The following is a 27,560-nucleotide window of genomic DNA, read 5'->3' as shown; positions in this document are numbered from 1 at the left end:
CCCCGTGGAGTATACCTTTCTACCAAAGAGCTCAAGCCCTTTTGTGTCCCTGCTCTTCGGTGTTGACCCCTGAAACCCTTGACGCTCCCGCTGGTTAGCCACATCTACTACCAGGGAGTCCGGGGAAGGGTGGGTGTACAGGTGTTCATGCCCTTTAGAGGGGACGAAGTAGCGCCGCTCCGTTCTCTTGGCGGTAGGGGCCAATGAGGCTTGTGTATGCCATAAGGTGCGGGACGTATCAGCTATAGTCTTTATCAGCGGGAGGGCCACCCTTGGATGGCCCTGAGAGGGCCAGACTGTCCACTACAGTGTCCACATCCACCTCAATCTCCTCCGCTTGGATTGTGAGGCTTTGAGCTGCTCACCGAAGCAACTGCTGGAGGATTCGAGTGTCCTCTAGGGCCAGTGCCGCAGCCGTGCTCGAGACCGCCTCGTCCGGGTAGGAGGACGAGGAGATTACATGGAGCGGCCCTTCCTCTGGTGCATGCGGCCCCTCAGGGTCCTGCGGCACACGGTATTGAGGTTGCAGTGCCAGTTCCGAGTCTAAATGCCGCACCGCAGCCGGTACCGGGGTTGCCAGTGAGCAAGTTGGTGTATCATGCGGTGCCGGCGGAGCCCGAACGAAAGCCGTTGCCTGGTTAGGGGGTGCTGAACTTGACGATGGCACACCCCTGCCCGGCGATGGTGCCGGTGGGGGAGACAGCTGTGCTGGGGCCACTGATGTCGAGGACACCGAAGCTGACCATGATCGAGGGCCAAACGCCTGGCCTACCGACTGATGGTAGGCCCAGGGAGTCCAAAACAGCCACTGTGCAGGCGGCTGCCATTGTCACTGCCACTGCGGGTAACGTTGGTGACTCACCCCCGACACCAATCTCCTGCTCTGCGACCATCTGGAGCGATAGGAGTCTGCCTCTGAGTCTGAGGTCTCTGAGTACGAGGACCTGGGGGAAGCAGCACCCGGTGCCGAAGGAGAGCAGTGCCAAGGCGGCGGGGAGCCTCTCATCTGGTCCTGTGCCACCTTCACAGCGCAGTGCTGGGAGGGAGGCGACAGCATGGCCAGCTTGCCTCTAGAATGCACTGGTGGACAGGCCACAGTAGGCAACTCACTATGATGTGGGGAGGCTGGTGTCAGGAGACCCATAAGGCCTGAGGCCGCCTCGAACGCCTCCGGCGTGGATGGGGGGCGTATGTCTCCACTGAGGTCCAGGGAATTAGGCTGGTCCGGACTCGACCGCCCTCTCTGCAGTGCGGGAGTCGACAGAACCGCCGAGGGCTGCAGCCCAGCCTGTCCGCTTACACCTGTGGACGGCATCGGCCTCGGATCCTGGTGGGGTGACCGATCCCTCACTGGCTTCCTTCTCTTGGCGGGCACCGATGAAGGTGAGCGGTGCCGCACTGAAGCTGACTTCCTATGACCCGACTCCGTCCAGTGCCAGGTTTTCGACGACTTGGGCTGGGCCCTAAGTCCTGATGCCGATGCCGGGGCCCTTCGCACCGAGGGCAATGTGCTGGGCCCTGCCTCGGCCAGTTCTGGGTCCAAGGGTGGTCGTAGGGCTGCCTCCATCAGGAGGACTCTAAGTCTTTCAGCCCTGTCCTTAAGAGTTCGCAGGCAGAAGCCTCTACAGATAGAGCACAGGTCCTTTTGGTGGCTCTCTCCGAGGCACCTCAAACACGCAGAGTGCGGGTCACTCTTGGACATGAATTTCCCGCAGTTCTCGCAGAGTTTGAACCTGAGGGACCCGGGCATGCCCCAGCGAGTGACGAAGACTCTGGGGGGGGAACCCCCCAACTACGAAAACTATATACAAAGATCTATCTAACTAACTAAAAAAAAACTGAATAAACGAACTAAACGGTAATGATAGGACACTGCCAAAATGCTACACAAGAGAGGTTCCAGCTAGCCGTCACCGGCGGTAAGAAGGAACTGAGGAAGTGGAGGATCGGCGGGCCCCTTTATAGGGCGTCGTGGTGGCGCCACTCCAGGGGGCGCCCAGGCCGACCCTACGGACGCTGCTAGGGGAAAATCTTCCGACTGGCGTGCATGCAGCGCGCGCACACCTACTTTGAATGGACATGAACAACCACTCGAAGAAGAACCTCTTTTTACAGACTGAATGTGATAAACGCCATTTTAATGATTAAAATAGAAGAGATTCTAAATTTCTCTCTGCTTTTTTTTTAACAGACAAAAATATGCCTCTGTCCTCCACCTAATGCCATTTTCCTAATTATTGCTATCACTTCATCATCAATTGCTTGCTGTGAATAGATGAAGAATCACATAGAATTAGTGGATTCAGAAGGACACCATACAAATAGATGCTCCGAGTACAGAAGGCCACAGCATGATCTATAACAGTAGCAGGTCTTGGACCAAGAGAGACACTGACTTGCAAATCTTACAGTGATCGCTGAGATGAGTTTTACCCAAACAGCGTAGACAGTCCGCGTGCAGATCACTCACTGGCTTCGCGTGCCTACAAGTGTCGCACGACTTAAAACCCGGGGCGCAGGACACACCCTGGCCTGGGCGCACTAGCTAAACTAAACTAAAACTAATCGAGTACTAACTACTGATCACATACACTGAATGAACACGAGTTCTGGGGACAAGCTACAGCAAAACTGAAGCAGAGCAGTTCTGAAGCACCTTCACTGGCAGCAAGAAGGAATTGAGGTTGGGGGGAGCGCACAGCACCCCTTATACCGCACCATGGAGGCACCACTCCAGGAATCACTAGGGCACTGCCCTACGGGTACTGCTAGAGGAAAAACTTCTGACACTGGTGCATGTGGTGAGCACACACACCTATTGTGGAATACACATGAGCAATCACTCGAAGAAGAAAATTAACTTGGTTGTCTCTGCTTTAGGGTTTCGCTACACTTGCAGCTGTACAGCGCTGGGAGGTAAAGCTGTCTTCGTACAGCTGTGTAGGAAAAGCGCTGCAGTGTGGCCACACTGACAGCTACCAGCGCTGCAGTGTGGCCACATTTGCAGCATTTGCAGCGGTGTTGGGAGTGGTGCATTATGGGCAGCTATCCCAGCGTTCAAGTGGCTGCAATGTGCTTTTCAAAAGAGGGGGGTGGGATGGGGTGTGACAGGGAGCGTGGGGGAGATAGAGAGAGTGGATTTTTGGAGCTGACACTGTGTCAGCTCCCTGCCTTGCAGGTTCCGACCCCTTCCCCCACCCCTCTCTCATTCACTAAATGCAAATAGCCCTCTTTGTTTTTTTCCTAACAGAGCAGATAAGCAGCTGCTCCGAAACGAACCCCCACTCCCCGCCCAGGGTGCTGCTTCTCTCCTCAAGCAAACACTAGCTGTGGACATTCCAAAGGGATCCCCCTGCCTGCCTCTGCTCAAGCAAACAGTAGCTGTGTTTGTTTTTTAGATAAACAGCTCTGGGAGCCCCGAGTGCACAACAAAACAAAGAGAGGCATCACAACAAAACAAAGAGTGTTATCTTTACTTAAAAGCATTATGGGAAGTTTCTGGAGGTCGGTTACAGCGTAATAAGATTAATCACTGTTTATAGTGGCACCCCGTGCTCTTCTCTTTATTCCTCTCATCGAGGTGGAGTCCATGCAGTGCTGTAGCCAGGGAGATACAGCGCTGTATGTGCCTTGCCAGTGTGGACAGGGAGTAAGTTACAGCGCTGTAAAGCCACCACCAGTGCTGTAACTCTCAAGTGTAGCCAAGCCCTCAGCAGCTTGCGTCACCATATACACTTCTGCAAAGTGAACGAAAAGTGGGTGTAAAATCTTAGCACCAGAGTAAGTGAGTGCATAATTCTGATATGGTATAATTTTACAGCCACAGTGCATGCACTTTGCACAGGTGTACATGAAGATACAAGCTGCAAAGCACTGCAGAAATAGGTCCTATTAAGGAGATTAAAATCTGTCCTAACAGATTTTTAGATTTTTTGAGTTTTCCTAAATCACAAAGAATGTTCTTGATTTAGCAACTCCATAGTTATCAAGTATCAGAGGGTAGCCGTGTTAGTCTGGATCTGTAAAAGCAGCAAAGAATCCTGTGGCACCTTATAGACTAACAGACGTTTTGGAGCATGAGCTTTCGTGGGTGAATACCCACTTCCTCAGATGCATGTGCATGCATAGTTATCAGTAAATTCAGAGGATTCTGACTGGTTAGGCAATTCATTACATAGTTAATTTTACTCAGGCTAACATGCTTGTGGACTATCTTGTTTCTCAAGCAGCCTCTGAAACAATTATTACCCAGGTGAGCAGGCAACACATATGTTACATTATCTAGAGGCTAATGCTTTTTGAAGACCCCAGTAATGGGGCCATTTGCAAGCAATAGTTTCATGTTTTAATGAGGTAACAGCAGGGTTGTGGGTCCCTTTAGCAAAAGGAAGAGATGAATCAGCAAGATGACTCAGGAGTTGAATTGGAATCATAAGGAATGGAATCCAGATGGACCAAAAAAAAAAAAAATCCTGCAGCATTTGAAAGTGTAGGTAAAGGACACATTAAAAGCTGAAAAAAAGGGACAGATGCAGAGTTTGTTAGGCCACCTGAGTTTCACTTGTATAGAAATATCCTCTGGGACATCAATTTGATGATCACTGGCAGTATTCAGTTTTGTGGTTGGAAAAACACATCCCTTCATCTGTCTGAAGAGCTGAAGAGAAACCTAAAGGTATTGAAAAATATTCCCCCAACATTTCACAATGTGAATCCAGATAGTTTCACACACGAAAGCTCATGCTCCAATACGTCTATTAGTCTATTAGGTGCCACAGGACTCTTTGCTGCTTTTACAGATCCAGGCTAACATGGCTACCCTTCTGATACGAATAGTTTCAGTTATTCAATCTGCAGTTACAGGTCGGGACATATTTTTAATTACCAAAATATTAGGGGCATCTGATATTTTTCTTGGCTCCAGGCAAAGTTGCTAATCGTATGCATCATTTTCATACATTTATTTCTAGCGTAAGTTGCAAGGCGTATGTAGAAGAAACTCTTAGCAGAGTTATTTTAGATAACAGTATAGCAGTGGACAGTGTCAAAACTGCAAAGTCAAAACTAGTAGTAGACCTAGTGTCAAAAGTCTTAGCGCTTCTGCTGATCTTCTCAATACTTTTTCCTCATTGTTAGTTGTCGATTCCATTTCCTAGCAGAAGTCATTACACTTATTGCCAGGTAACTGAGATATCTGTAAAAATACACACATTATTTATGAGTTTTCTTTCCATTATTTTGTTTGAATGTGGCACTTTTAGAATTAAGGAACTAGTAGGACTGGCTAGATCCAGATAATAGTACGGGAGAGGGCTCTCAGGAGCTTGGCCGATGCACTTCAGTCCTGCTGTGCAACACATAGGAATGTATGAAATGCCACAGTGGAACAGGTTTGTGGTCCACCTAGTCCAATATATGGTTTCCAGCAATGGCCAGTACCAGATATTTCAGAGGAAGGTATAAAACTCCTGAGACAGAAAACTGCACATACTTTTCTAACCACAGCAGTTAGTAGTTTCCATGATTGTTTACATATATCTTCTTTTTATACTATCCATGTCCTGAAACATGATTGTTTATATATCCCTTATTTTCACACTATCCAATGTACTTGTGGATATTCTTGTTATTCAAATAAAGACTCATTTCTAATAATTTTGTTTTGTTTTTTTACTTCTACTAGTAGCCTTGTTTTCCAGTCCAAGGCCTTTCCTGAACAAGGACAAGCAAATGTTAAGGGCTTCTCTGATGCAAACAAATGTCCACTTGGGATCCTGGTGATCGTTTTCATTTGTGGCCTGAACAGGATTTGAACTCATATCTCCAAAACTAAAAGGATAGTGCACAAAGCCATGGGGGGGTGACAGTAAGCACAAGGAATCAGTGGTACTAGAAGGTAAGGACCACTTTTGTTGAAATCTTTCTGCTTTTATAGTTATGTTGTGGTTCCTATGCCAAAAATACAAATTCTGGAGTTTATACAGACTCAGTACAGCTAGTACTTTCCATTACAGCGGTTAGCCTTCATAAGTGACCAGCTGCCTCAGACTGCAATTAGACACACAGTTCAGTGTGTTCTTTCTTTCCAGTAAATTAACAGATTATGGTAACTCAAGGAAAAGTTTACAGAAAGTTGTGCCAGGCCAAAAAGAAAAGGTCAAAAGACATCAGCTAGTTTTCCTCTGGACAGACTATTTTTCATGTTCTAAGTCTATTTATACATAGTTTTTGAAGTAGATACAGATTCAACATAGGTTATTAATAACAATCCCTCATAATTCTGAAGCAAGTTGCAGCTAAGGATCTGCAAGAACTTTGCAAACATTAATGGATTAAGACTCATAAATCCCTTGTAGAATAAGGGGGTGTTATTAAACACATTTTATAGACATGGAAATTTAACTTTTTTAAAATCTCACTTGACAGCATTTGATCTCTAAAGGACCTTTGACATAGCAGAGGGAAGATGAAAAAACAACAAAATGTAAGAAAACATGGTTGGAAAACCTCAAAAACTGAACTCAGAGACAAATGCAATTTCTTGAACTGCTTTCAATTCATTTCTTAAAAAGTGACTAGACTTCAGGTTGATGGTATTTCTTTTAGTGGTTTGACTAACATTACACCATAAGGCCCTGTGTCTGACCTGCACCCCTTGAAAGGTGCAGCCTAGGAATGGCAGAGCAAATGTGGCTGTCTGCCTGCCACCATTGTACCTCTGGCCTTCTGTGCTGAGCTGGGCATGCCTGGACCTTGGCCTAAATTAGAGCACCTCAGAGGCTGCTCTAATTTATGACGGCTTTGAACAGCTCCCTGTGGGTCATCTACCATGCCAAAATTGTAGTGCATAAGTACAGTGGACTCCAGTCAGACCCCCTCTCTTTCCTGCCCTCTTCCTTTCTGCCTCATGCATGCACCTACGCTGTGTCCTGCAAGGTGGCAGGTGGTGCAGGACCATTACACTGGCTCTATGCCTCCCAAGAAATGCCTCTTTCCCATCACACCACTGTATTATTCCCTAAGGAGAGTTACACCAGTTTTGAGGTCCATTTTTCATATCTGACCACAGAATCAGGGCCTATGTTTTGTGGACTATCTAGGAATAAAATGTAGATTTCCTGACTGCTAGTTCTGTTATCTAACCATTACACCATGCTCCTCTTCTATTATGTGATATTAACTCGAGGACAAGGCATAAACTCGTGATGTAATGTACTCTGATTTTGAAAACATGGTAATGCTATGGGGAAATGAATGACACTTGGATAGCTGCAATTAAGGGGAATGAGATTTGTATAATAAAACAAAAGCAAATGGAAAAATCTTCTCAGTAGATACCTTTCAGGTACGACAATCAGATGAAAATGATTAGAAATTAGCTTTATAATGACAAACCCTTAAGTATAATGGAGCTAGCTAAAGAGTTACTGAATTACCAAAACATAAAAGTTTAATTCTTGTTTACAATTGTTTCTCTCCTATGCAGGTCAACATTTGATATCAGTTAAACCTCCAGATATTTTAGCTTGTTATTGCATTGCTGAGCTCTGAGCTGACAAAAGGACCAAAAATCACTCCTAAAAGCCATAGTCAAGCACCGCAAGGCTTCAGACAGGAATGGTAAGAGACAAATGGGTATCATTAGTGGCCACTTAAATTGTATCAGATTAATGAATCAGCAAAAGTCTAGCCTCAGGGCTGGTCTACATTAAAACTGTCAGTTGACCTAAGTTCGTAAGTTACATAACTGAAGTCGACGTAACTTAGGTCAACTTTCAGTGGTGTCTACACCACACTGTGTTGACGGGAGATGTTTTCCTGCCAATTTACCTTATGCTTCTCGGGGACGTGGGGTACAGACATTGACGGGAAAGCACTCTGCCATTGACTTAGCTTGTCTTCACCAGACTCGCTAAATTGACTGCAGCAATGCCGATTTACCCATAAGCATACACAAGACCTCAAATTTGATACTGCTAGTTGACAGCATCACACCCAATGTCTGGACATAGCTACAATCATTGATATCTGCAACACACTCATCTTCACCAATTTTGTTGGCTCATATTCGTTAAATGTAACTGCTAAGGTCAGATGTCATTAATTTCTCCAAGGTGAAAGCCTCATGCCCAACATGACTTCCTCCTGGGGGAAATTACTCGTTTTTGTAAATAATCAAAGTGATGACCTTTTGGTGACTTACGTGTTTGACTTCCTAATTTCAGATTTGGTTATTTTCCCTTGCAATCAGCAGTTCGGTGTGTACCAAATAATGTACTAAGTGACAGGATTCTAGCTCAAAAGGGAACCTGCATGGTTGAAAACTAATCATAATTACTAATCCCATGAGAAAGACTGATGACTTCTGGTGACCTCTTGTGGAAAGACCAATGTTAAAATTTGTGAGAAGAGGGAGGGATCAGAGGGGAAGTCTTTAGCAGTCAAAGACATGACAAGATGGCGCTTTGGTCTCACCAGTAAATTCACTTTCAACAAAAGAGACTATCAATCTGGAAATGGGTTCCTCCTCCTTGGGGCCTCAGTTCAGGAGGCTCTGCCCCCTAGATTCTGCTACCTTCCCTCCTCCAATCAAAGCTTCCCTCCTTCCCAGAGAAGTAAGCAGGCTGGGCAGTATAAACCTGCCAGAATGATGCTCAGCTTTAGGCAGGCACTCCTTATCCAGTCTCCTGGTAGCAGAGGTCTGGGAAAAGATAGTGGGATGCAGAGAGGGATAGTCTGTGCTCAGCCTAAAGGATCTAGGGGGAAATCAATGAGTTGTGCAGGAGACAGCCAATTGGAGAGGACTATGTAGAGCAGCCAAACAGGGTCCCTATAAGAAGAGCCGCAGGACAGAGGTCAGTCATTCCCTAGAGCTTGAGAAGGGTGGTAGACTGGCTGCCTTGCAGGCTGAAGGCAGCAAGCATCCTGGACATAGCAGTGCTGTAGGCTGGTGCTGCAGGCTGAGGCCCTGAAGTTAGGGCAAAGAGAGTGCTGGGGCTGAGGGGAAGTGGCCTGGAGAGATCCACAGAGGAGTCGGTGGGGATGCAGTAAGTGGCTGCTATTTATAAGGTCCTGGGGCCAGAACCCGGAGTAGCGGGCGGGCCCAGGTCTTTCCCCGCTGCTCCTCGCCACTGGGGCAGTAGCTAAACAGTAGACTGCACTTGGCACTGAAGGAAGTGGCTGGACAGCAGACTGCAGTTCCCCTGGAAGGGGGGAGCACGGAGTGTGGCACATCCAGAGGGCAGTGTCATGAAAAGGATGCTGCGGTCCTGGGAGTGACATGGGTCCAGGGACAGAGATGACAGTGGGCGAGACACCACCAGCAGAGGGCGCAGCACTAATTTCCCACAGTGGTGAGTCGCACCCCCATCATGTATGCTTGAACGTTCAGACAATGTTTAAAATTCAGTGCAGAAATACATGGCATAACATTTACACGATCAAGTTCTCTTGATTCTGCTCCCATTGATTTCAGTGATTCAGAATTAAACCCTTTGAAATGTTTTTTACAATCTGCCCTACAGTACTAGAGAGAACATGGCTAAATGAAATGGAAGTAAGGACTCCAGAGATCTATTTCTCAGCTCTGCCACTGACTTTCTGTCACTTTTAGCAACTCATCTAATCTCTCTGTTTTTCAGTTTACCTATGTATAAAATGGTTAGCTACTTACTTCACCTTGAGGTTTAATCAATTATTGTGGGTGAAGTACATTGAGATCTTCAGACTGAAGTAGCTATGGAAGTGGAAAGTGTTAGCATCGCTTACTATAAGTTTCAAGCTACACTAAGCAAATAAAGACACAACCGTAAAACTACATTAATTTTGTAACTGTTTCTGTTTTATTTAGTTTATGAGGTCCCACTCTCTTATATTCCCAAAGTTTGGAAGAAAAAACTGATTAGACCAGTTACGCCTATAGTAATCCAGAATGCTGTCACTCACTTAAACAGAGTTACTCCAGATTTATAACCATGTAATCGAGATGAGAATCTTCTCTCAATGTGACACATACTAGTGAGAGCACATCTAAAGCTCCTGCTTCGCTCACATTCTGTCACCAGGCTTCACTTACCCTTATCTTTTCCCATACAGGACACAATTTATGCCAAAGGCCCTGATGATGTGATGGGACCCATTAGCATGGACTTTTTGACCCATGTGCAGTCTCAGTGACTAGTGAACTTTATCTAAGTATGAGTCCATGCTGACAAATCCCTTCCAGTGCCTATAGTTGCTGCAGTGTCTTTACTAATATTAATATATACCCTTCACATCTGACAGGTCCAGAATCCTCTCTTAACATTTTTTAAATAACTGTTCCAAGCTCTTATTTTAGATAAATTAATGTTTAAAGGGTTGTTTATAAAATATTACCATGAGCTTTTATTACATGCTGAATCTGCATTGAATATTGCTATTAATATTACTGCATTTGTCATAACATAAGGAAGGAAAAAGGATGCTCATACCTGTTTCAGGTTTACATTTAAGCCCTCATGTGTCGCCTTTAACAGCGCTTTCACAGTGAAACTGTCAGGGTCTTCTTTGTCCCGGATTTGAGATTCTTTTATCAGTGATTCAAGTTTCTTTCTTATAAAAGATTCCATCTGGTGTTCAGTTGTACCATTATTCTGAAATGAATAAACAAATCCTGTTAAAATACATTCAGACACGCCAATCCTATTTGAGTAACCCAAATGGAGCAGTAGGGATGCTTCCATCCAAGCAAACTATTGATGTTCTAAACATTTCCTCCTACCCTTTCCAAGTACAAGTAGGATGATGGAGAAAGCTTTAGTATGCATCTTCCTATTGGCTTCTTTCCATGCCACGTTTTTCCCTTTAGTCCTTTGATGTGTAAGTTATGTTGACTTAGGTCACCATTTAGATCATCTCAGAATTTTGCACCTCTGCGTCAGTTTCCCCATATGGAAACAATTGTATCACTTACCTACCCTCTGAGATGCAGTGAGGACTATACAGCTGATGTGTTGCCACCGCCCTTTGAAAATGTAAAACTCTAAGTGCAATATTATAACTCTTTCTTGATGGAACACAGAGGAGGCATTTTTATTATTATTAATAGTCATTTGTATTGCGATAGCACCTATGGGCCCGATTGTGCTAGATGCTTTACAAACACAGAACAAAAAATGTTTAGCAGAACTTCTGATGTAACTAGTAAGGGCCTTACATAGAGTGGAATTCACTCTTCATTCCTCTGCTGAGGGGGAGGGAGATTTCATCCCCATGGAAGAAAGTGATGGCCTTCCACCAAATCCTGCAGATGCTCCAGTTGTGTGGCAGACACAGGGCGACCCACAAGGAAGGCCTGTGCCTCCCTGTTGGGTCTAAGGGCACCCATTCCCTAGCAGTGCAGCTCTTGCCTCTAGTGTCTCCCTTTAAGATAATTCTATATGATGGAGGGGGGTACCCGGGGTAAGCTAGTATAGCCTCTGCCAGTCACTGAGAATGTTTCTGTTTGATGGTGTAGGTGCATGAATGGGGAGTTAAAGTTGTGGTCACCATTGGGTATCTAACCTTTGTGACGGGTTGGATCACAGAAACCCCCTTGGGAGCTGCCACCCAATATGCCAAGACTACTTCTGCTCCTGCTTTCCCTGCCAGCTTGGGGCCCCAGCACCCTGTCTTGCTGAGCCAGATACTCCCGTCTGCCCCAACACAGACCTAGGGTCTGAATTACTTGCCCCAAAGCTGCAGGTTTACCTGAAAGCAGCTAACAGAAGTGTTCCTGTCTTAACACTCAGATGCCCAACTCCCAATGAGGTCTAAACCCAAATAAATCCATTTTACCCTGTACAAAGCTTATACAGGGTAAACTCATAAATTGTTCGCCCTCTATAACACTGATATATGCACAGTTGTTTGCTCCCCCAAGTACTAATACATACTCTGAGTTAATTAATAAATAAAAAGTGATTTTATTAAATACAGAAAGTAGGATTTAAGTGGTTCCAAGTAGTAACAGACAGAACAAAGTAAGTCACCAAGCAAAATAAAATAAAATGTGCAAATCTATGTCTAATCAAACTGAATACAGATAATCTCAGCTTCAGAAATGCTTTAGTAAGTTTTTTCCTCAGACTGGACCCCTTCCATGCTTGGGCACAATTCTTTCCCCTGGTACTGCTCTTGTTCCAGCTCAGGTGGTAGCTAGGCGATTCTTCATGATGGTTCCTCTCCAACCTTTGTTCTGTTCCACCCCTTTCTATATCTTTTGCATAAGGCGGGAATCCTTTGTTCTTCTCTGGGTTCCCACCCCCTCCTTTTCAATGGAAAGACATGATGTTAAAGATGGATTCCAGTTCAGGTGACATGATCACATGTCACTGCAAGACTTCATTTCCCACTTGTCAGCACACACGTATACAGGAAGACTTACAGGTAAAACACATCCATCTGCAGACAATTGTCCTGGTTAATGGGACTCATCAAGATTCCAAACCACCATTAATGACCCACACTTTGCATAAGTACAATAGGCCCTCAGAGTAATATTTCATATTTCTAGTTTCAGATACAAATAGGATGACCACACTCAGTAGATTATAAGCGTTGTAATGATACCTTACAAGAGACCTTTTGCATGAAGCACGGTCCAGTTACATTATATTCACTCATTAGCATATTTTTATAAAATGATATAGAATACCTTACAAGAGACCTTTTGCATGAAGCATATTCCAGTTACATTATATTCACTCATTAGCATATTTTTATAAAAATATATAGACTGCAATGTCACATGGTTATCTAACCTTACCTTGGGGTTATATTTATAGTTGTGTTCAATGGCATCTCTTCGCTTCAATCTGATCCTGCAAAGATTTAGACAGGTGCTTAAAATTAAGCACAGCCTAAAGGCTTTGAGAATCAGGGGACCTAAATTGCGTTTAGCAGCCTTCACTGTAGCTTAGTTTTTTGTTACTAAATATAAAAAAGTTCAAATCTGCAAGAAATACGGAGGGAATATAACTTCCTGGGTCACTGAATGAGTGGTCTTTGCCTCTTGCTTCATGGATCCAAATCAAAATTGTATTTCTACATGAGGTTGTTTTGTAGACCATATGGCTGAAATAGCAAAACATTACATTCTGACCACAAAGTAATTGGAAAGCCTAAGGCTTTGTAAAAATGAAATGAATCACGTCTTCTCTCTCAATGTTAAGTATCACTGCATTTATCTGTCTTATGCAATGTACATGAATCCTAGAGAAGACTTTGCTGATTACTTGACATGTAGGTGGTGCCTGTACATAGAATTAAAGAAAAGAAGTGGCGTGAACATCTGCTTTCTCTAATCTAGTTCAGAAGAGAATCTATAGTACCTCAATCTGCAAAGTGATTCCCAAGTCAGCCTGAGAAATGTTTAACTCCCAACAGCAGATGTAAATGATAAAGAAAAACAAAACAAAATCTGTTTAAAAAGCTATTGCAAAATATTTAATATAACTGAGAACTACATGGGGATGTGTGTCTGCAATGAAAACATTAAATATGAATGAAAACTGTGTGTGTGTAATTAAAACAGTCAGTATAAATTAAAATGATAAGAGAGTCAGTGAGGATGTAATAAAAAATCAAGCTCACTGGGCCAAATTCAAACTTGAGATCAATGGAGTTACATCTGCTGATGCTACATCTGAATTTGGCCCCTTCTATTTGTACCATACTATACAATATCTTCTTTCTTGTTCGAAGTTTTAAATTAGTGAACTGCGGCTGCTGCTGGGCTGAACACCTGTTGCATAGCGTGCATCAGCACTGCACAACTATTTATGTTAGGTAGCAACAAATATGGAAATGGCTCAAAATAAAATTAAAAGAAAATAGACTAGGGTTAAATCTTTAAAAAGAGAGCAAGTAAAGAGTCCAGGGTTAAAGGCAACAAAAAAAGAAGAGAAAACAGACAAAAGGCTAAGAAATAATAAAAGAATGCTTTAGAACTATGAAATTCAGACCACTTTGGTGCTTACATATGGATTCAGGTGTGTGACTTTAGGCATCCAAATTCAAAAATTTTAATCTATAAGTAATAATATTAAATGGGAATCTGAGGTGTGTAAGGAACACAGGATTGGGAAAGCAAATTGTGCCATATAATTGTTATACACTTACATAACATAGCTTTAACTTGCAGTCATCTTCAATTTCATCAGCACTGTCTTCATCAGAAACCTCCCCTTCTTCAGCATCAGCTCCAAGGTTATATGGTAGCTTCTTTCCCTAAAAATTAGCACAAAAATATGTATAATATATGTAGAAGTTGCTAGTGTTAGTTACTGGGGAGAAGGCAGGCTAAAATTCTTGTTCATGTTCCTAGTTCCAAATAAGGTCTGATGGGCAAATACATTATTTCAAGTTGTGATCGTGAACATTTGGTTTCAGGGTTTTTCATTTAGGCTTTGACAGATACTGCCAAGGGAACCAGTTTATCCTAAAGAAAATGACTGCTGGTTAATGGGACAGTATAAGCAAAGTATCTGTTTAATGGGATACAGTCAGACAGTGCCAAAAGCATTTGCTCAGAGCAGGTCTAGATAGCATAGTACTTAAGATATTGGCAGCTTCCAGCACCATGTCTACACCAGAGCTGTCACTACTGATATCACAGTTGGAGGTGAAGTGGTAGGACATTTTAGAGAAATAACCCTAGTGTGGACAAGGCCTCAGAACCTTGCTAATAATAACAAACACAACGTTCAAACACAATTGTAGGCAGTGTGGTTCTGATCTCAGTTTGGACAGGTTCTTCATAATCATTGCCCTTCACAAGGGCCAGATCCTAAGCCCACTGAACTTAATAGGAGTCTTGCTATGGACATCAATAGATTTAGACTATGCCGTGAGTCTAGACCAGTCTCTCCGTGCAACGGTAACAGGTACTAATTATATTGGGTGGGATTTTCAAAGCACCTAATGGAACTAGGTGCCAACTCCCCTTGAATTTTGAAAATCCTACCTATTTAATGTTTTGATGTTTCCTATTACCTTTCATTACACCATGCAGTTGCCAACTCGGATGCTATCATTGGAGTGATGTAAAACAAATCTTTTAAAGTTAAGTCCCCCAGTACTGAATTGCTTAGCTGTAGGTTGTCTGTGATCTCTGGAGTCTTGGTAACATCACATCTCTATTCTTAAAGAAGTTTGAAAAGCTAAAAAAATAAAAAGAATCCTTCCTAGCAGTAAGTTCAAATGAAAAAAATGCTGCCATTTGTAATATGCAAAATTTAAGATTTCCTCTGCAAGTAACTTGAGCAGCTCTACAGGTAAATCTGCCTCTTGTCTGCTTTTGACAGATGTACAGTGAATATTGCTGCAACTCTTTTAAATGAATACCTTTAATCATTTAGACACTGAAACATCATTATACTGCCAGTGAGCATAAATGCTGTGCAATGTGCTGGTCCAAACTCTAGCAGTAAAATGACTTTATGTAAGACAGTACATGTCCCACGAGTACTTTCAGATTCAGTTTATTGTTCAGTTATCATGTATTAAAAATAGTAGAGCCCAAACGTGTATTGGCATTACTCAATTCTCTATTCTCCACTGATCAAGAGTAGTAATACTTGGCTCCATAGTTTACATGCTTAACTCTTAGAATGCAATATTTTCCAGCCATCAGAATACTTAGGATGAAATGAGCATGTAGACAGATAGCTATATGAGGCATCCAAAGGGCATAATTATAAAGATGCTGTGTTCTTAATCTCTAAGGCCCTCAGCTTTCTTAAGTTCAGTATGTCACGCTCAATTTCTGCAACAAGAGGTAATTGCCTCAAAGGTAGGCTTAACAAAACCCTCTGGAAAGTCTAATTTTTGACTGGCAGAATTCACTGTCAGCTGCAGGATTCAAAGAACTTTCTATATTGAAGTTTTCAAAAAAAAACTGGCCATTCTCCCATCTCTTGAGCAGCCTTTTGTCAGAATGTCTTTGTATAACTAGACTCAGCTGTTTCATGCTCACCTGCAGCAGGCTGTTCTGTTATAAAAGCAGACAATAAGGCTGACACTCTGCATCAGAAGCAGGGGAACTGCAGACACAAGGGAACTTGATTGCATTTGGCAGTTAGCATGAGGGAAGCAGGAATGCCTATAGAAATATTGCATGTACAGTTCGGAATGTAGTCAGCCGGCTGAAATTAGTGGCTAATCCATTGCTGCAAGACAACTTGGGTCAGGAAGGAATTTTCCCCAAGTTCATGTCTAGCTTTGAACAGCTGGCTAGTGTGGTGGAATACGGATGCAGCATTTGTTGGCTACTTCTGGTGACAGGATACAAGGCTTGAAGGATCAATGGTAAACAGAACAATAAATCTTCCTGAATTTTCCTATGTGATCACTCACATTGCAAGTGCAGATCTGTAGATACCTAGCAGTGTATTAATAGAAGGTCTGATGAGGAATGAAAATCAAGATGCCAGTTAATATCTAGGAAATTAAACTTGTATGCTGTGATGTGTGCTTATCTTCACCACTGATTAGTCTCTCTATATTTGTCAATGCCACATACCACCATAAACTAGATTGTTCTCCTTGAGATTTATACCGCAAGATAAACAGGACATCGACACTGCATTTTTTTGAATGGATAGTTCTATTCTGCAAGCCAGGGGGTCCAATTCACCTCTGACATACACCTTTATAACTCCACTAAGAGTGGAGCCACTCCTGATTTACACTGACCTAAGAGCTTGTCTACTTGGACACCATTTCAAAATGGGATAGATCAAAGTGCACTTCAGAACTGTTAGTTTGCAACAGCAGGGTACATTGGATACTTAGCATGCAGCAGGCTAGCATGGGGTAACTTTATATCCCAGCGTGCCACAAACTAGGTGTTTGTGTGGATAAGCCCTAAGTGAAGGGAGAAGCAGGCTCAGTGTCTGAACAATCCAGTAACGGTACATGTTGTTCAGGGAGAAAGGATGAACAAATGCATAAATGGAGTACAAATAATGGCAGGGAGGTGTGGAACTGGCTTCTTACTTTCCCAAAGGCTGCTGATTCATAAGTAACAAAAGTTTGTGTTTTCTCAAGTGGCTGGCTGACATGAGTGATAGATGGGATAGCAGATACAGTATTTTGTGAAATCAGACAACAGTCTACAATGATGGTGAAAACAGCCTTTGTCACTTTGCAATGCTGGCCACTTCAACTCCATGCCTAGACTGCTAATTCTGTGCTTACAGAGAATGAAGTGTCCTCACCATGCTAAATTAAATTGAAAAGAGGCAGTCTGATAAGGTAAATACAGATTAATCATCCTCTCAAAGTACTATCGAGCTTTTTCATCTTTACGTCATTTTCATCTACTTCCCTGAAATTCCTTCCAGAAAGGATCTGTTTATACTGAAAAGTTCAAATTATTCATCTCATACACAACACTGGCACTTTTCCCCTGTTGTTCTTTAGCTCTTCTCTGAAGCATTCTTCTCACTTACATAGCCACAACTCATGAACCATGAAAAAACGCTTTTATCTGATGAACCGTTGCTCTTAGCAGCAGGAAGGTGAGAAGAGAAGGGAAAGAATGCTTTTCTTCTCATAAATTTGAAATGATTTCTCACTCTTTTCTATATTGTGCCCAAAGAATACACTGTAAGGAGAGAATGTGGACTGGTGCTTAGCACCACTGTGAAGACACCTTAGAAAAACCACAGATCAAATAGATTAGATAGAGGTTAAATCAGGGGAATGGGAATCAGGGATCTTGGACTCTATTCTTGACTTTGCCATTGATTCCTTGTTTGATCCTGGGTGCCTCATATTCCCCAGCTATAAATATGGGTATAATAATATTGCTCCTACCTCATAGGGCTACTGTAAGTGTAAGTAATAAAAAGATGTAAAATGCTCTGAGATCTTCAGATGAGATAATACATAAGTACAAATTATTTATGTATTTTTACTATAATAATAATTAATAATAGTATTTAATATAGCCTGGTAATATCACTTTACAAAAAGTATCTCAGGATACTTGCTAAGTCTGAAATAAAACCTGTTTTAATGTCTGTGTGAAAAGGAACACAAGATAAAAACCACGCTAATTATATGTGTTCTGATTCTTGTGTCATTGGTAATTGGGTTCTTAGGGCCTGAGGGGACAAGAGCTAAGATGATAAGTATAATATACTGACTATTACATTTTGTACATAATACTGGTAACAAATTACCTTCACTAGGATTTTGCCTTTCAAACTTTGAGGGCTAGGAAGCTGCTTGGAATCTCCAGCGATTACAGACGACAAGTCCAGTTTGTCACTGAATATTTCCTTGAGGTACTGAGCAATCTTCTTTTGCTGCTGGATACTACAGTGATTCTCAATAGACAATATCACCGGAAACCTAAAACAAAAGCAAAACCCCTAGATGATATCATAAGAGCTTTTCAAGATATATGACCAGACAGTCATAATGCAACTTAGAAAGTAGGTTGTTTTACATTCATCTTGCTCTTCCAGTCCCTGTAGCAGCCATTTTGTTTTTAAAATGGTGTTTTTCATCATATTATTACAATCATATCTCCTTGAAGAAAGCATGAAAACTGACTGATTGTGATGAGGGGTACAAACCCCACACTGGGCCCAATGGGGTTGAAAGGCAATACTGGGCCCAAGTAACTCTGCCCCTTCGGGACTGCAGGAGCAAGTTAAAAGGAGCTCAGAAGGCCAGGCAAATGATGGTGGATAGGCTGCAGGAGAGAGTTCTTCTCCAATAAGCCAGATGGAGGGTTGAGTCTGAGATAGGATCACAGAGTGGGTAAGGCCCTCAGGCACAGCGTTTTCTATCCACCACATCCTCCAAGGCTCTGCTCCTTTGGACTCCTCTGTTAAAGGAGTGACTGTCTGGACTATAGGGGCCATACCTCAAACTGAAGGGACACATAGATAAGAAGTAGCCCAGAGCATTAGACTTGCTGCAGGGAGGATCCTGCCAGTGTTGCTTTCCACAGTGCCCTGTGCTGGGACCTCCTATTTCACCCTCCCCACTTCAGGACCAAGCCCCAGGTGTGGGTAGAAAGCAGAAAATTCCTGGCTTAGGATCAGGAGCAGGCACCTCTACTGCTTTGACAAAGAGACAAGGGGCTGGAAGTTGGGTATGCTAACCACTCAGCTGCCCGGCTCTCTGAGCACCCTACCACACTAATGCAGTAGTTTTCAGCCTGTGCTCCGCAGACCCGTGGGGGTCCACAGACTATGTCTAACATTTCCAAAAGGGTCTGCACCTCCATTCAAAAATGTTTAGGGGTCTGCAAATGAAAAAAGGTTTAAACTAACAAATAAACTCAGAGGAACACATAGTTTGGTTGAGCCCTACACTACCTGGACCAAATTCTGCATCTGGGTACAGTGATGCAAATCCAAAGTCATTCCACTGAAGTTAACAGTCACTCTGGATTTATACTGGTGTAACTGCAGGTAGAAAGTTGCCCTATATTTTTATCTCATTAATAAAGACAAAAAGAGCCAAATTCTGCCCTGACACACACCCTTTGCACCATGATTGAAATCAACTGGGGTCTCAAGAGCTATAAGGCAGGCCCTAATTTCTAAAAACAGCTCAGTGTAGAGCCATGTTGTTTGTTTGTGGGACAAGGTGCTCTAAAGAGTAAGGATCCCATGATACTCTTTGTAAAACCAAGTGTGGGTGAAAATATCCGCTCTCCCATTGTTTTTCAATGTGCATCAGTTGTTTGATTGGCTTTAGCCTTCTGCCCTACAGACAGATGCACACACACAGTTCTCTGTGTGTATAGCTAGTTACCTTCCCTTCCTGAGTAAAACAGGTATGAAAGGAAAACTCATGTGGAAAATGCTACCAACTTTCCAGCTCCATTTGGTGTGAGGGTAAAAATCAATATGATAGAATCATAGAAGATCAGGGTTGGAAGGGACCTTAGGAGGTCATCTAGTCCAACCCATGCTCAAAGGACTAATCCCCAAACAGATTTTTATTCCAGTTCTCAAAGTGCCCTGCTCAAGGATTGAACTCAAAACCCTGGGGTTTAGCAGGCCAATGCTCAAACCACTGAGCTATCCCTCCCCCCAGAATAGACATGGGAAGGTCTATAAAGCCAAGATCCACAGGAATACAGGCACAGATCTCAGACCCAATAGTCTGCCATCTCCTCTCTGAGGCCATTACACAGGCTCCCTGTTCTGTGTGGAGGAGGAGTTAGGAGATCTAGTGATCTACAGACCACATCCCCCTCTTAGGGCTCTGAAACTTAGCATGCAAAGCAATACTGTTGCCATGAACAGCCTAACCTCCCCTCTGCAGCTTTTAGAGCCCTCACAAGGGAAACAGGGGTCTGCGGTGGAGCAGGGATATGAACCTGGTTCTTCCAAGTTCTCAGCTAGTACCGTAATCACTGGACCAGTCTTCTCTAATGGTCCTTCTCTAGTGCCCCAATCACTGGACCAGCCTCTCACCAAGTATTTAAGGGAAGTATTTAAAAGCTCTATAGGTTCATCCTATGGAGTTCTCAATCTTCTCTGCCCCCCTTCCAAAGTTTTTATCTTGGTGGAAGGAATGATCTAACCTTCATTCTCAATGTATCATGTTGTGTTTACAGTAGGTGTGGTAGTATCATGGTTGATTTTAATAATATTGTATATTCCATAATCCTGAGGCACAATGGGATAAATAATGAGCAGAATGTTACCATCTTTACCCTTGAACTTTCTGGATTTTTTTACTACAAAGATTTTAGAAAACTTTGTCCTTTTTCAGGCAAATCTGTCACTGAAATTGAGGACACTTGTCCCCGAAAGCAATGTTATGCCACTAATTTTTAAGCAGAATTCCCCACTGGAAATCAGTGAAAAATTCTTCTTAAAAGTAGATCAAAACAACTCTGAAATTGTATAGTTATGACTATATCCATATACCAAACAAAAAAACTATTGAGTTGGTGATTTATAAAAGATCCTCTGTAGCCTGGGTATTGATTAATGGGAAGATAAAATATTCACACTGTTAAGAGATAAATCAAAGTTAACAATAGGGAAAATAATCAGATTCGCTATGTGTCTGAAGGAAGAAATTTACATTGAAATACAATATTTTCATATAAGATTTACTACACAAGAGAAGTATATTGCTCTACGCTCAGAACCTGCATTGCACTTACTCATTTTTGACAAAGGCATTTTTATTGATAGCTTCTACCACATCTCTGAAGAGTATTTTGGAAGTAAAGGTATAACCATGGTGCACTACTGGCTCTCCATCTGGACCATCCCAGCAGTCAACTGTCAAGACAAAAAAACTATCCATGAAAAAATATCCAGTGTCTTATACATTTTTTACATTTTCTTCTGAAGGGGAGAGGAATGTTTTATCTGCTCATGTAAATCAGACATGAATCCTGAGTAATAAACTAATACTTTCATATTGTATTTTGTACTAACTATACAAAACACAATGGCAAACAACTGAAGACTGATCTCTATTATACCAATACTGTGATAAATTAATATTCCCTTCAAGTATAATTACAAGGATCTGCTGCCATCAGAACCAGAATAAAGCCTGCATAAGAATATTCAGCCATAAGGGCCTGACCCTGCAAAAGCTAACTCACATCAGTAGTCCTTATTTATGTGAGAAGTCCAATGTACTCCTGCCAGTAAATTCCACTCAGCTCAATAGGACCACTGATGTGAATTAAGGCTGGGGGGAAAGGCTTTCTATATGCTATCAAAGATGGTTATTTTCTCAGTTATCTGCTCTCAGAATATGATTATTTTATTTGTGGGGAAATACAAATCAATTTTCACTCTGTTACTCCATATCATCTCCATACTGTATATGAATATGTGAAACATTTCTGAGTACCAAAACATTCTGATTACCAAAGTGATGCTCAATCTACTATCACTCTTGAATCACATTTCATTCATGAAAAGTATTTTAGATTAATTTATTTCAGAAATGAGACTAGAAAATGTAATAGCAAATCATACCCAAATTAGAAATAAGAAAATCGTAAGTAATTACTTAAGTTGCAAAAAGTTAATACAGTTACCATATACAGTACATGAGTGGGCAGGAAAACCAGTTTCATTATAACTGTATTTATAGATTGGTTTACCGATCCAGTCATGTGTAGAACAGCTCTATAAGGTCTTTGCAAATACAGTTTCACAACTGTAACTTACCAGATCTGTTCATGGGTCTCAATTATAATACACGTTTTACAGGGCGGGGAGGCTGGTTTTTTTAATTCTGAGTATTAGCCTCATTATAATGCAGAAAGATAAGCTTATTGCCAAAAAGTTTGCCCACCGTTGCATTAAAGGCGACTAAAGCTCTTAAAGGCAGTACTTCTTTATCTTAAAATATAGGATGAGAATTGCTATTGTCGCACATATCCCAGTATCTTATACTTCCAAGTGTACATTATCAACTGCAGAGGTCAGGGGGATTCATTTCCACTCTGTACAGTGTTGCACAATTGTTTGGGTTTTTTCCCCACCTTCACAGATCACTTCTGGAAGTACAGTGCTGCTGCATTAGCTGGACAAACGGTCTAATCAACTATTGCAGAGCCTTATGTTCTCCCAGTGTTTGTTCTTAACACGTTCTAGTCTATCTGAAAATGTGTTACTAACTGATGAGTAAATCTGAGCACCGAGTTTCTAGAATGACTGAGATTCTTATAATTAAACTCAGACGGCCAAATTTATCTCCGGAGTAACTCCAGTGATTTTGATGTTATTAATTTGAGTTTGACTTCAAATTCCACCAACTTAGTCTCAGAGATGTTTCATACAGAAACACCAGGTTATTGGGCTATGACAGATATTACTAAAAGCAACAGGAAGAAAGAGAACAATGGGGAAGACATGGAAAATGTTATTAGAGCCAATGTTAAGGTGAGCCATTTAATACACGACCTCAGAGGAGAAACCAGCAGTGGCTATGCTGTGTCAGTATGAGACACTCATCTCAATGGCAAGCATTACTTGTTAAGATTGCTAACAAATAAGACATACCAAAGCGGTGAAGAAGTGAAGTAAAATATGAGCAAATTAATTTGCACATTCAGTGCCAAACTTAAAATTTAAGAGAAATTTCTGTCAGACTTTACAGAGCTTCACACCCACACAAATAACATTAAAAATACCTTCAACACATCGACAACCATCCTGCAACACCCGGGCATACATCTCCACTTTGGACTGAGATAGAAGTTGGTCTCCTGTCAGGTATGTATTGTGAGATGAAGCAATATAGTAGTTACAAAGGGGCTGATCCATATCCTGGTGAACTTCAGAATGCAACGGGTTAAATATATCACAAGCAGAACTGCGCATGAAGCTAGTGAAACCTTTGAACAAAAAGAAACAGTTTTTCAAGAGTGCAGTGTACCTGAACGGATTAACCTTACTAGAATACACAGGTTGATAAAATAGATACTATTTATGCTAAAGACTGTCGGTGTTAATCTGCCATCCAAGAACAGCTGTGTCATGTGAGATGACTCCACCATCCTGAGTATCTGAACTACCATCTTTGGTTTGTCTATTTCTTTTGCAAGCTCCTTTGGGCAAGAGCATAGACCAAATTCATTGCTAGCATCAACAGGAGTTACACCTGCTAAGGTCAATGGCATTCTGACCATTTATGCCAGACAAGTCCATCATTTTCTCCTAGTCTCTACAGTGTCACATGCACTGTTGATTCTCAAAAAATATTAAACAAATTACAAAACAGAACAATGTAGTAATAGGTTTACAAATCCATGCCTACCAAAACCAGCAGCATTTAGACAGCAATGGCACTGAGCTAAGAGATTAATAAGAAATCTATTAACAAAGAATAGCAGGGGCAGAAATGTGGATTCAAGTGGTAAAATATGAAAGCTTAAATAATGAATGGCAGCAACATGGCAAGACCGAGAAAAGCATAGATCTGCAATCCGATTATCAAGTCTGTGTTCACATCATATGTTTCCTTCATGCCCTTAAGGAGCATATGATGGAAATCTGTGTGTAAAAATTCTTTGAAATCCTGGCGAGTTTCTCTGGGCCAAATCTGATACACACACTTAGGCAAGTGCTGCACGCTAACACTGTCTCTTGCAGTTCAAACAAAAACATTCCAATAACAAAAAGAACAAACAGCTTATTATTGTTTCCATTAGAATTTAGAAAACTTCCTTTCTTCAAATTATTTGATAAGATTAAAAATTATTTATCTTAATCTAAATACCACTGCAAACAATCAGGTACTTTGTACCCAAACAATGACTTGCTGTCATTAAAAACTGCCCTGGACAGATGTGACTCTCAGCAAGCTGATATTTCCTGACTCCTTGGGATGTGTTGTGCAGTGGGGGAAGGGATGTCCGTTGCCTCTGCAGCCACATCCCTCTTTCCAAAGACCTGGGAGAGTATTCCTGCAGGTGAGGGATCCGTTTGGAGGAATAGGGAAATGACCAGCTTGGTGTAAGGGAGGGAAAAGGAGCCTCGTATTGGGGGTGTGAAGCATCGAGGGGATGCAAACTGTCTTTCTACTGGCCCAAGATTATAGACCAAGAGTGATATATTCTGGGTGTCATAGGATGGTCATCGCCTGGAAATGAAACCAATCCAGCACACCTTGTGCCCAAACAGGTGTTCCCACTTAGGGTAATTAAGAACCATGGCAGCACCTGGGCCATGTAAATAGGAAGAGAGCTGGTGAATCAGGCCTGCTTGAGTGCACAGACTTGAGGAGCAAAAGACAGGGGTGAGGCAGGCGAGAGCTGTCTGACAGACACAGTCTGCAGGGAGTGGAAAACTTGGCAGGCCCTCACTGGACAGAGAGGCTAGTGCACTGATGGTCCTGAGCTCGAAAGGCTGAAAGGGCTGAGAGTTAGGAAGCCAGTAGAGGGGCTAGCTGCTGGCCCTTGCTGAACCACAGAGCCACAGCTGGAGAGGGCTGAAGGCTGAGAGCAGGAGAGGGCGATGCTGGCTGGCTCTCTGAGCCAGAAAGCTGAAGCTTGAGAGGCTGAGGCCTGGGAGTGTGGTGAGAGATGTCAAAGTTGCACTGGAGAGCTGGAGCACAGTGAGAGATCCCATGATGAGAGATGGTGAAGCCGTGCTTGGTGTGTAGCATGTACCATCCAGACTATGCTGGGGAATTTGGGACTGTGCTTACGGGATTTGTTTTATAGTTTATTTGCACAGGATTTTCTATTACGATAAATTAAACTGCTACGGCTATTTTTATTTGGAAAGACTATTTGGGCTAGTCCTGGGGACTCTAAAGGAGAAAATGAGGCAGGTGTGCCTATTGTGCTGTAGCCTGCCACAGGAGGGCGCTCCAGGCAGGCAGGCAGCCCTATGATACTGGGATAATACTACCTCTTCCATGGAGCCTTCTTCACCAGTGGGATCCCTCTTTAAGTGAGATGTTGGGACAGCTGGAGGCACAGTAAATTCCTGGCAGCCGCAGGGAAAGAGGTATGGAGGCACTGGGCCTGCAAGAGGATAGGCCTGACCTCCTGGAGATCCCCTAGAATTTTGTACTGGTAATCATTTCCTTGTTGGAACCCACACTAAATGCAACATTGCAGAAATGTTCTAACAGGTCACAATAATGTGAAAACGACCTAAATCCAGTCCTAGCGTAAGTGGACACAATTCCCGTTTAAATTAATAAGAGAGCTATCATTTATGCCAGGGATGAATTTGGCTCCTAGGTCTCTACCATATCCTGACAAGGAATTAGAGGGCTTGATTCTGATATCAGACCACTGTGACTCCACTACATCAGTGGAGTTCCTGATTTACACCAGCGTAACTAAGATCATAATTGGGACTAGAGTTTAAATAGTGAACTTTATAATATGGAATTTAAAATATTTTAAAGGGACAGAGCAAACTATTAAGACCGTGAATGTAATTAAATGTGAGGAGAGTGTTACTAAACCTAACAGGAACAGAAGTGTTTTCGAATATTTAAAATACCACAGCTTGTTGCTCTGTTCTGTTTTCTTAATTCTAGCCTAAGTGAATTGCCCAGAGTAACAGAATTTACGGCAGAACTATGAGAGTAAATCCAGGTCTCCTGTTTCCTTGCTCTGCTTTAGCAAGAAGATGATTCTTGTCCCTACAGAATCCAACAAGCAAATTAATCTGCTCATGGATGTTACCTTCTGGACTAATTAACCAACCATAGCACTTAAATTATTTCAATCTAATTCTGAAAGATTTATTGATACATGCAGATATGAATAGTATTAAGTTGGTTTCAGAATTAATATACCACCTGCAGCCTTATTTTTGCAAATGAAAGGAGCAAGTTTCTAAATCTTGTAAGAAAATACTCTGGGCCTCACTGCGTTCCCTGCTGTCACTTACATGAGTGTAAATTAATTGACCACTGTAGAGTGGTTTTTCACTAGTGTAACAGCACAACTGGCCCATTTTTCTACATCAATAAAAATAGGTTATCTTATAAACAAACACAAATAAATAATTAGCAATAAGAACCCATACAAATTTGTATGCACTCTTGTTTTAAGATGATATTGGAATCACTTGCAGTACAATTGTGGCTGGTGGTACAATACTAGTCAGGTATTTCAACCTGTTGTTCTCCTATCTTTCAATCCATAACTTATTAAAATACCCCCCAAACAATCATGTGGTTGAGCCTTCATATTAATCTGTTGTAGTCATCAGACATTAACAGCCACATCAAGGAAAATGTTGTTAGAACTCTTCCACTCTACTGCAATGGAAATAAATTGGGAATCAGATACTTTACCTTCTATCCCCAGAACATTTTGCTCTTTGTTTTCTTCTGAAACTTCAAACTTCCTTATGATATCAAGGCAATATTCTGTGGTCACATTATTCATCTGCACAAAAATGACAGCATTGGTGTACATATTTTTTCTAGTATGTGACCAACATGTCAAAATATACTTCAGACCCCTATGTCTGGCTGAAAATCTTGTGATCAAACACTGAACTCAGTCAACCATGAATAAGACTATCAGTAACACTATTCTAAAATGACCTTTTTTTTTCAGGGGGGAAGAGAGGGTTGGTAACTCTCCACCAGCCTCATGCTCTTTATCTTTTAACTTTCAGGATGAACATGGTAGAGAATTGATAAGCACAACTATACTGGTTGGTTTAAGAGCTGAAAATTTGCACGAGAAGAGTCTTTAACAGTTTGAGTTCCAATATTATACTAGTAAGTACAGAGAAAGGATTGATACTGACATTTAAATGCATTATACTTTAAAAAAAATCTGACTTTTTCCTCACACCTGTTTTCTACAATTAACTTCATTGCTTTCAACAGTTATTTGTGATACACAGGAGATGTGACAGAAGAATCAGGTCCAAAGATAAAAGTCTGGCCCCACTGAAGTAAATGGACCCACTGAAGTCAGTGGGAGTTTTGTCAGGATTTTTTCCTAATTATCTCTTTTCTATAATGACAAATAGCTTTTATCATACCCTACACTTAACAGAAGGGAAGTGAAAAAATGGTTAGGTTAGTCATATTTTTTTCAC

General features: G+C 42.0%; 1 protein-coding gene across 1 annotated transcript in view; it reads right to left on the bottom strand.

Annotated features, from left to right (window-relative positions):
* Positions 1 to 27,560, bottom strand: part of PLCH1 (phospholipase C eta 1) — a 196,146-nt gene that overhangs the window by 27,807 nt on the left and 140,779 nt on the right. Inside the window, exons 8-13 of the mRNA XM_030575977.1 lie at positions 26,800 to 26,893; positions 23,168 to 23,371; positions 21,170 to 21,290; positions 18,210 to 18,381; positions 14,143 to 14,250; positions 10,473 to 10,634 (exon numbers count right to left, since the gene is read on the bottom strand). Coding sequence (XP_030431837.1) covers positions 10,473 to 10,634; positions 14,143 to 14,250; positions 18,210 to 18,381; positions 21,170 to 21,290; positions 23,168 to 23,371; positions 26,800 to 26,893 — 861 coding nt within the window. The remainder of the gene's footprint in view (positions 1 to 10,472; positions 10,635 to 14,142; positions 14,251 to 18,209; positions 18,382 to 21,169; positions 21,291 to 23,167; positions 23,372 to 26,799; positions 26,894 to 27,560) is intronic.

This window comes from Gopherus evgoodei, chromosome 9 (assembly GCF_007399415.2).
Source record: "Gopherus evgoodei ecotype Sinaloan lineage chromosome 9, rGopEvg1_v1.p, whole genome shotgun sequence".
NCBI classification, from domain to species: Eukaryota; Metazoa; Chordata; order Testudines; family Testudinidae; genus Gopherus; species Gopherus evgoodei.
The sequence above is the reverse complement of the archived record's forward strand: the minus strand, read 5'-3'. Positions and strand labels throughout refer to the sequence as shown.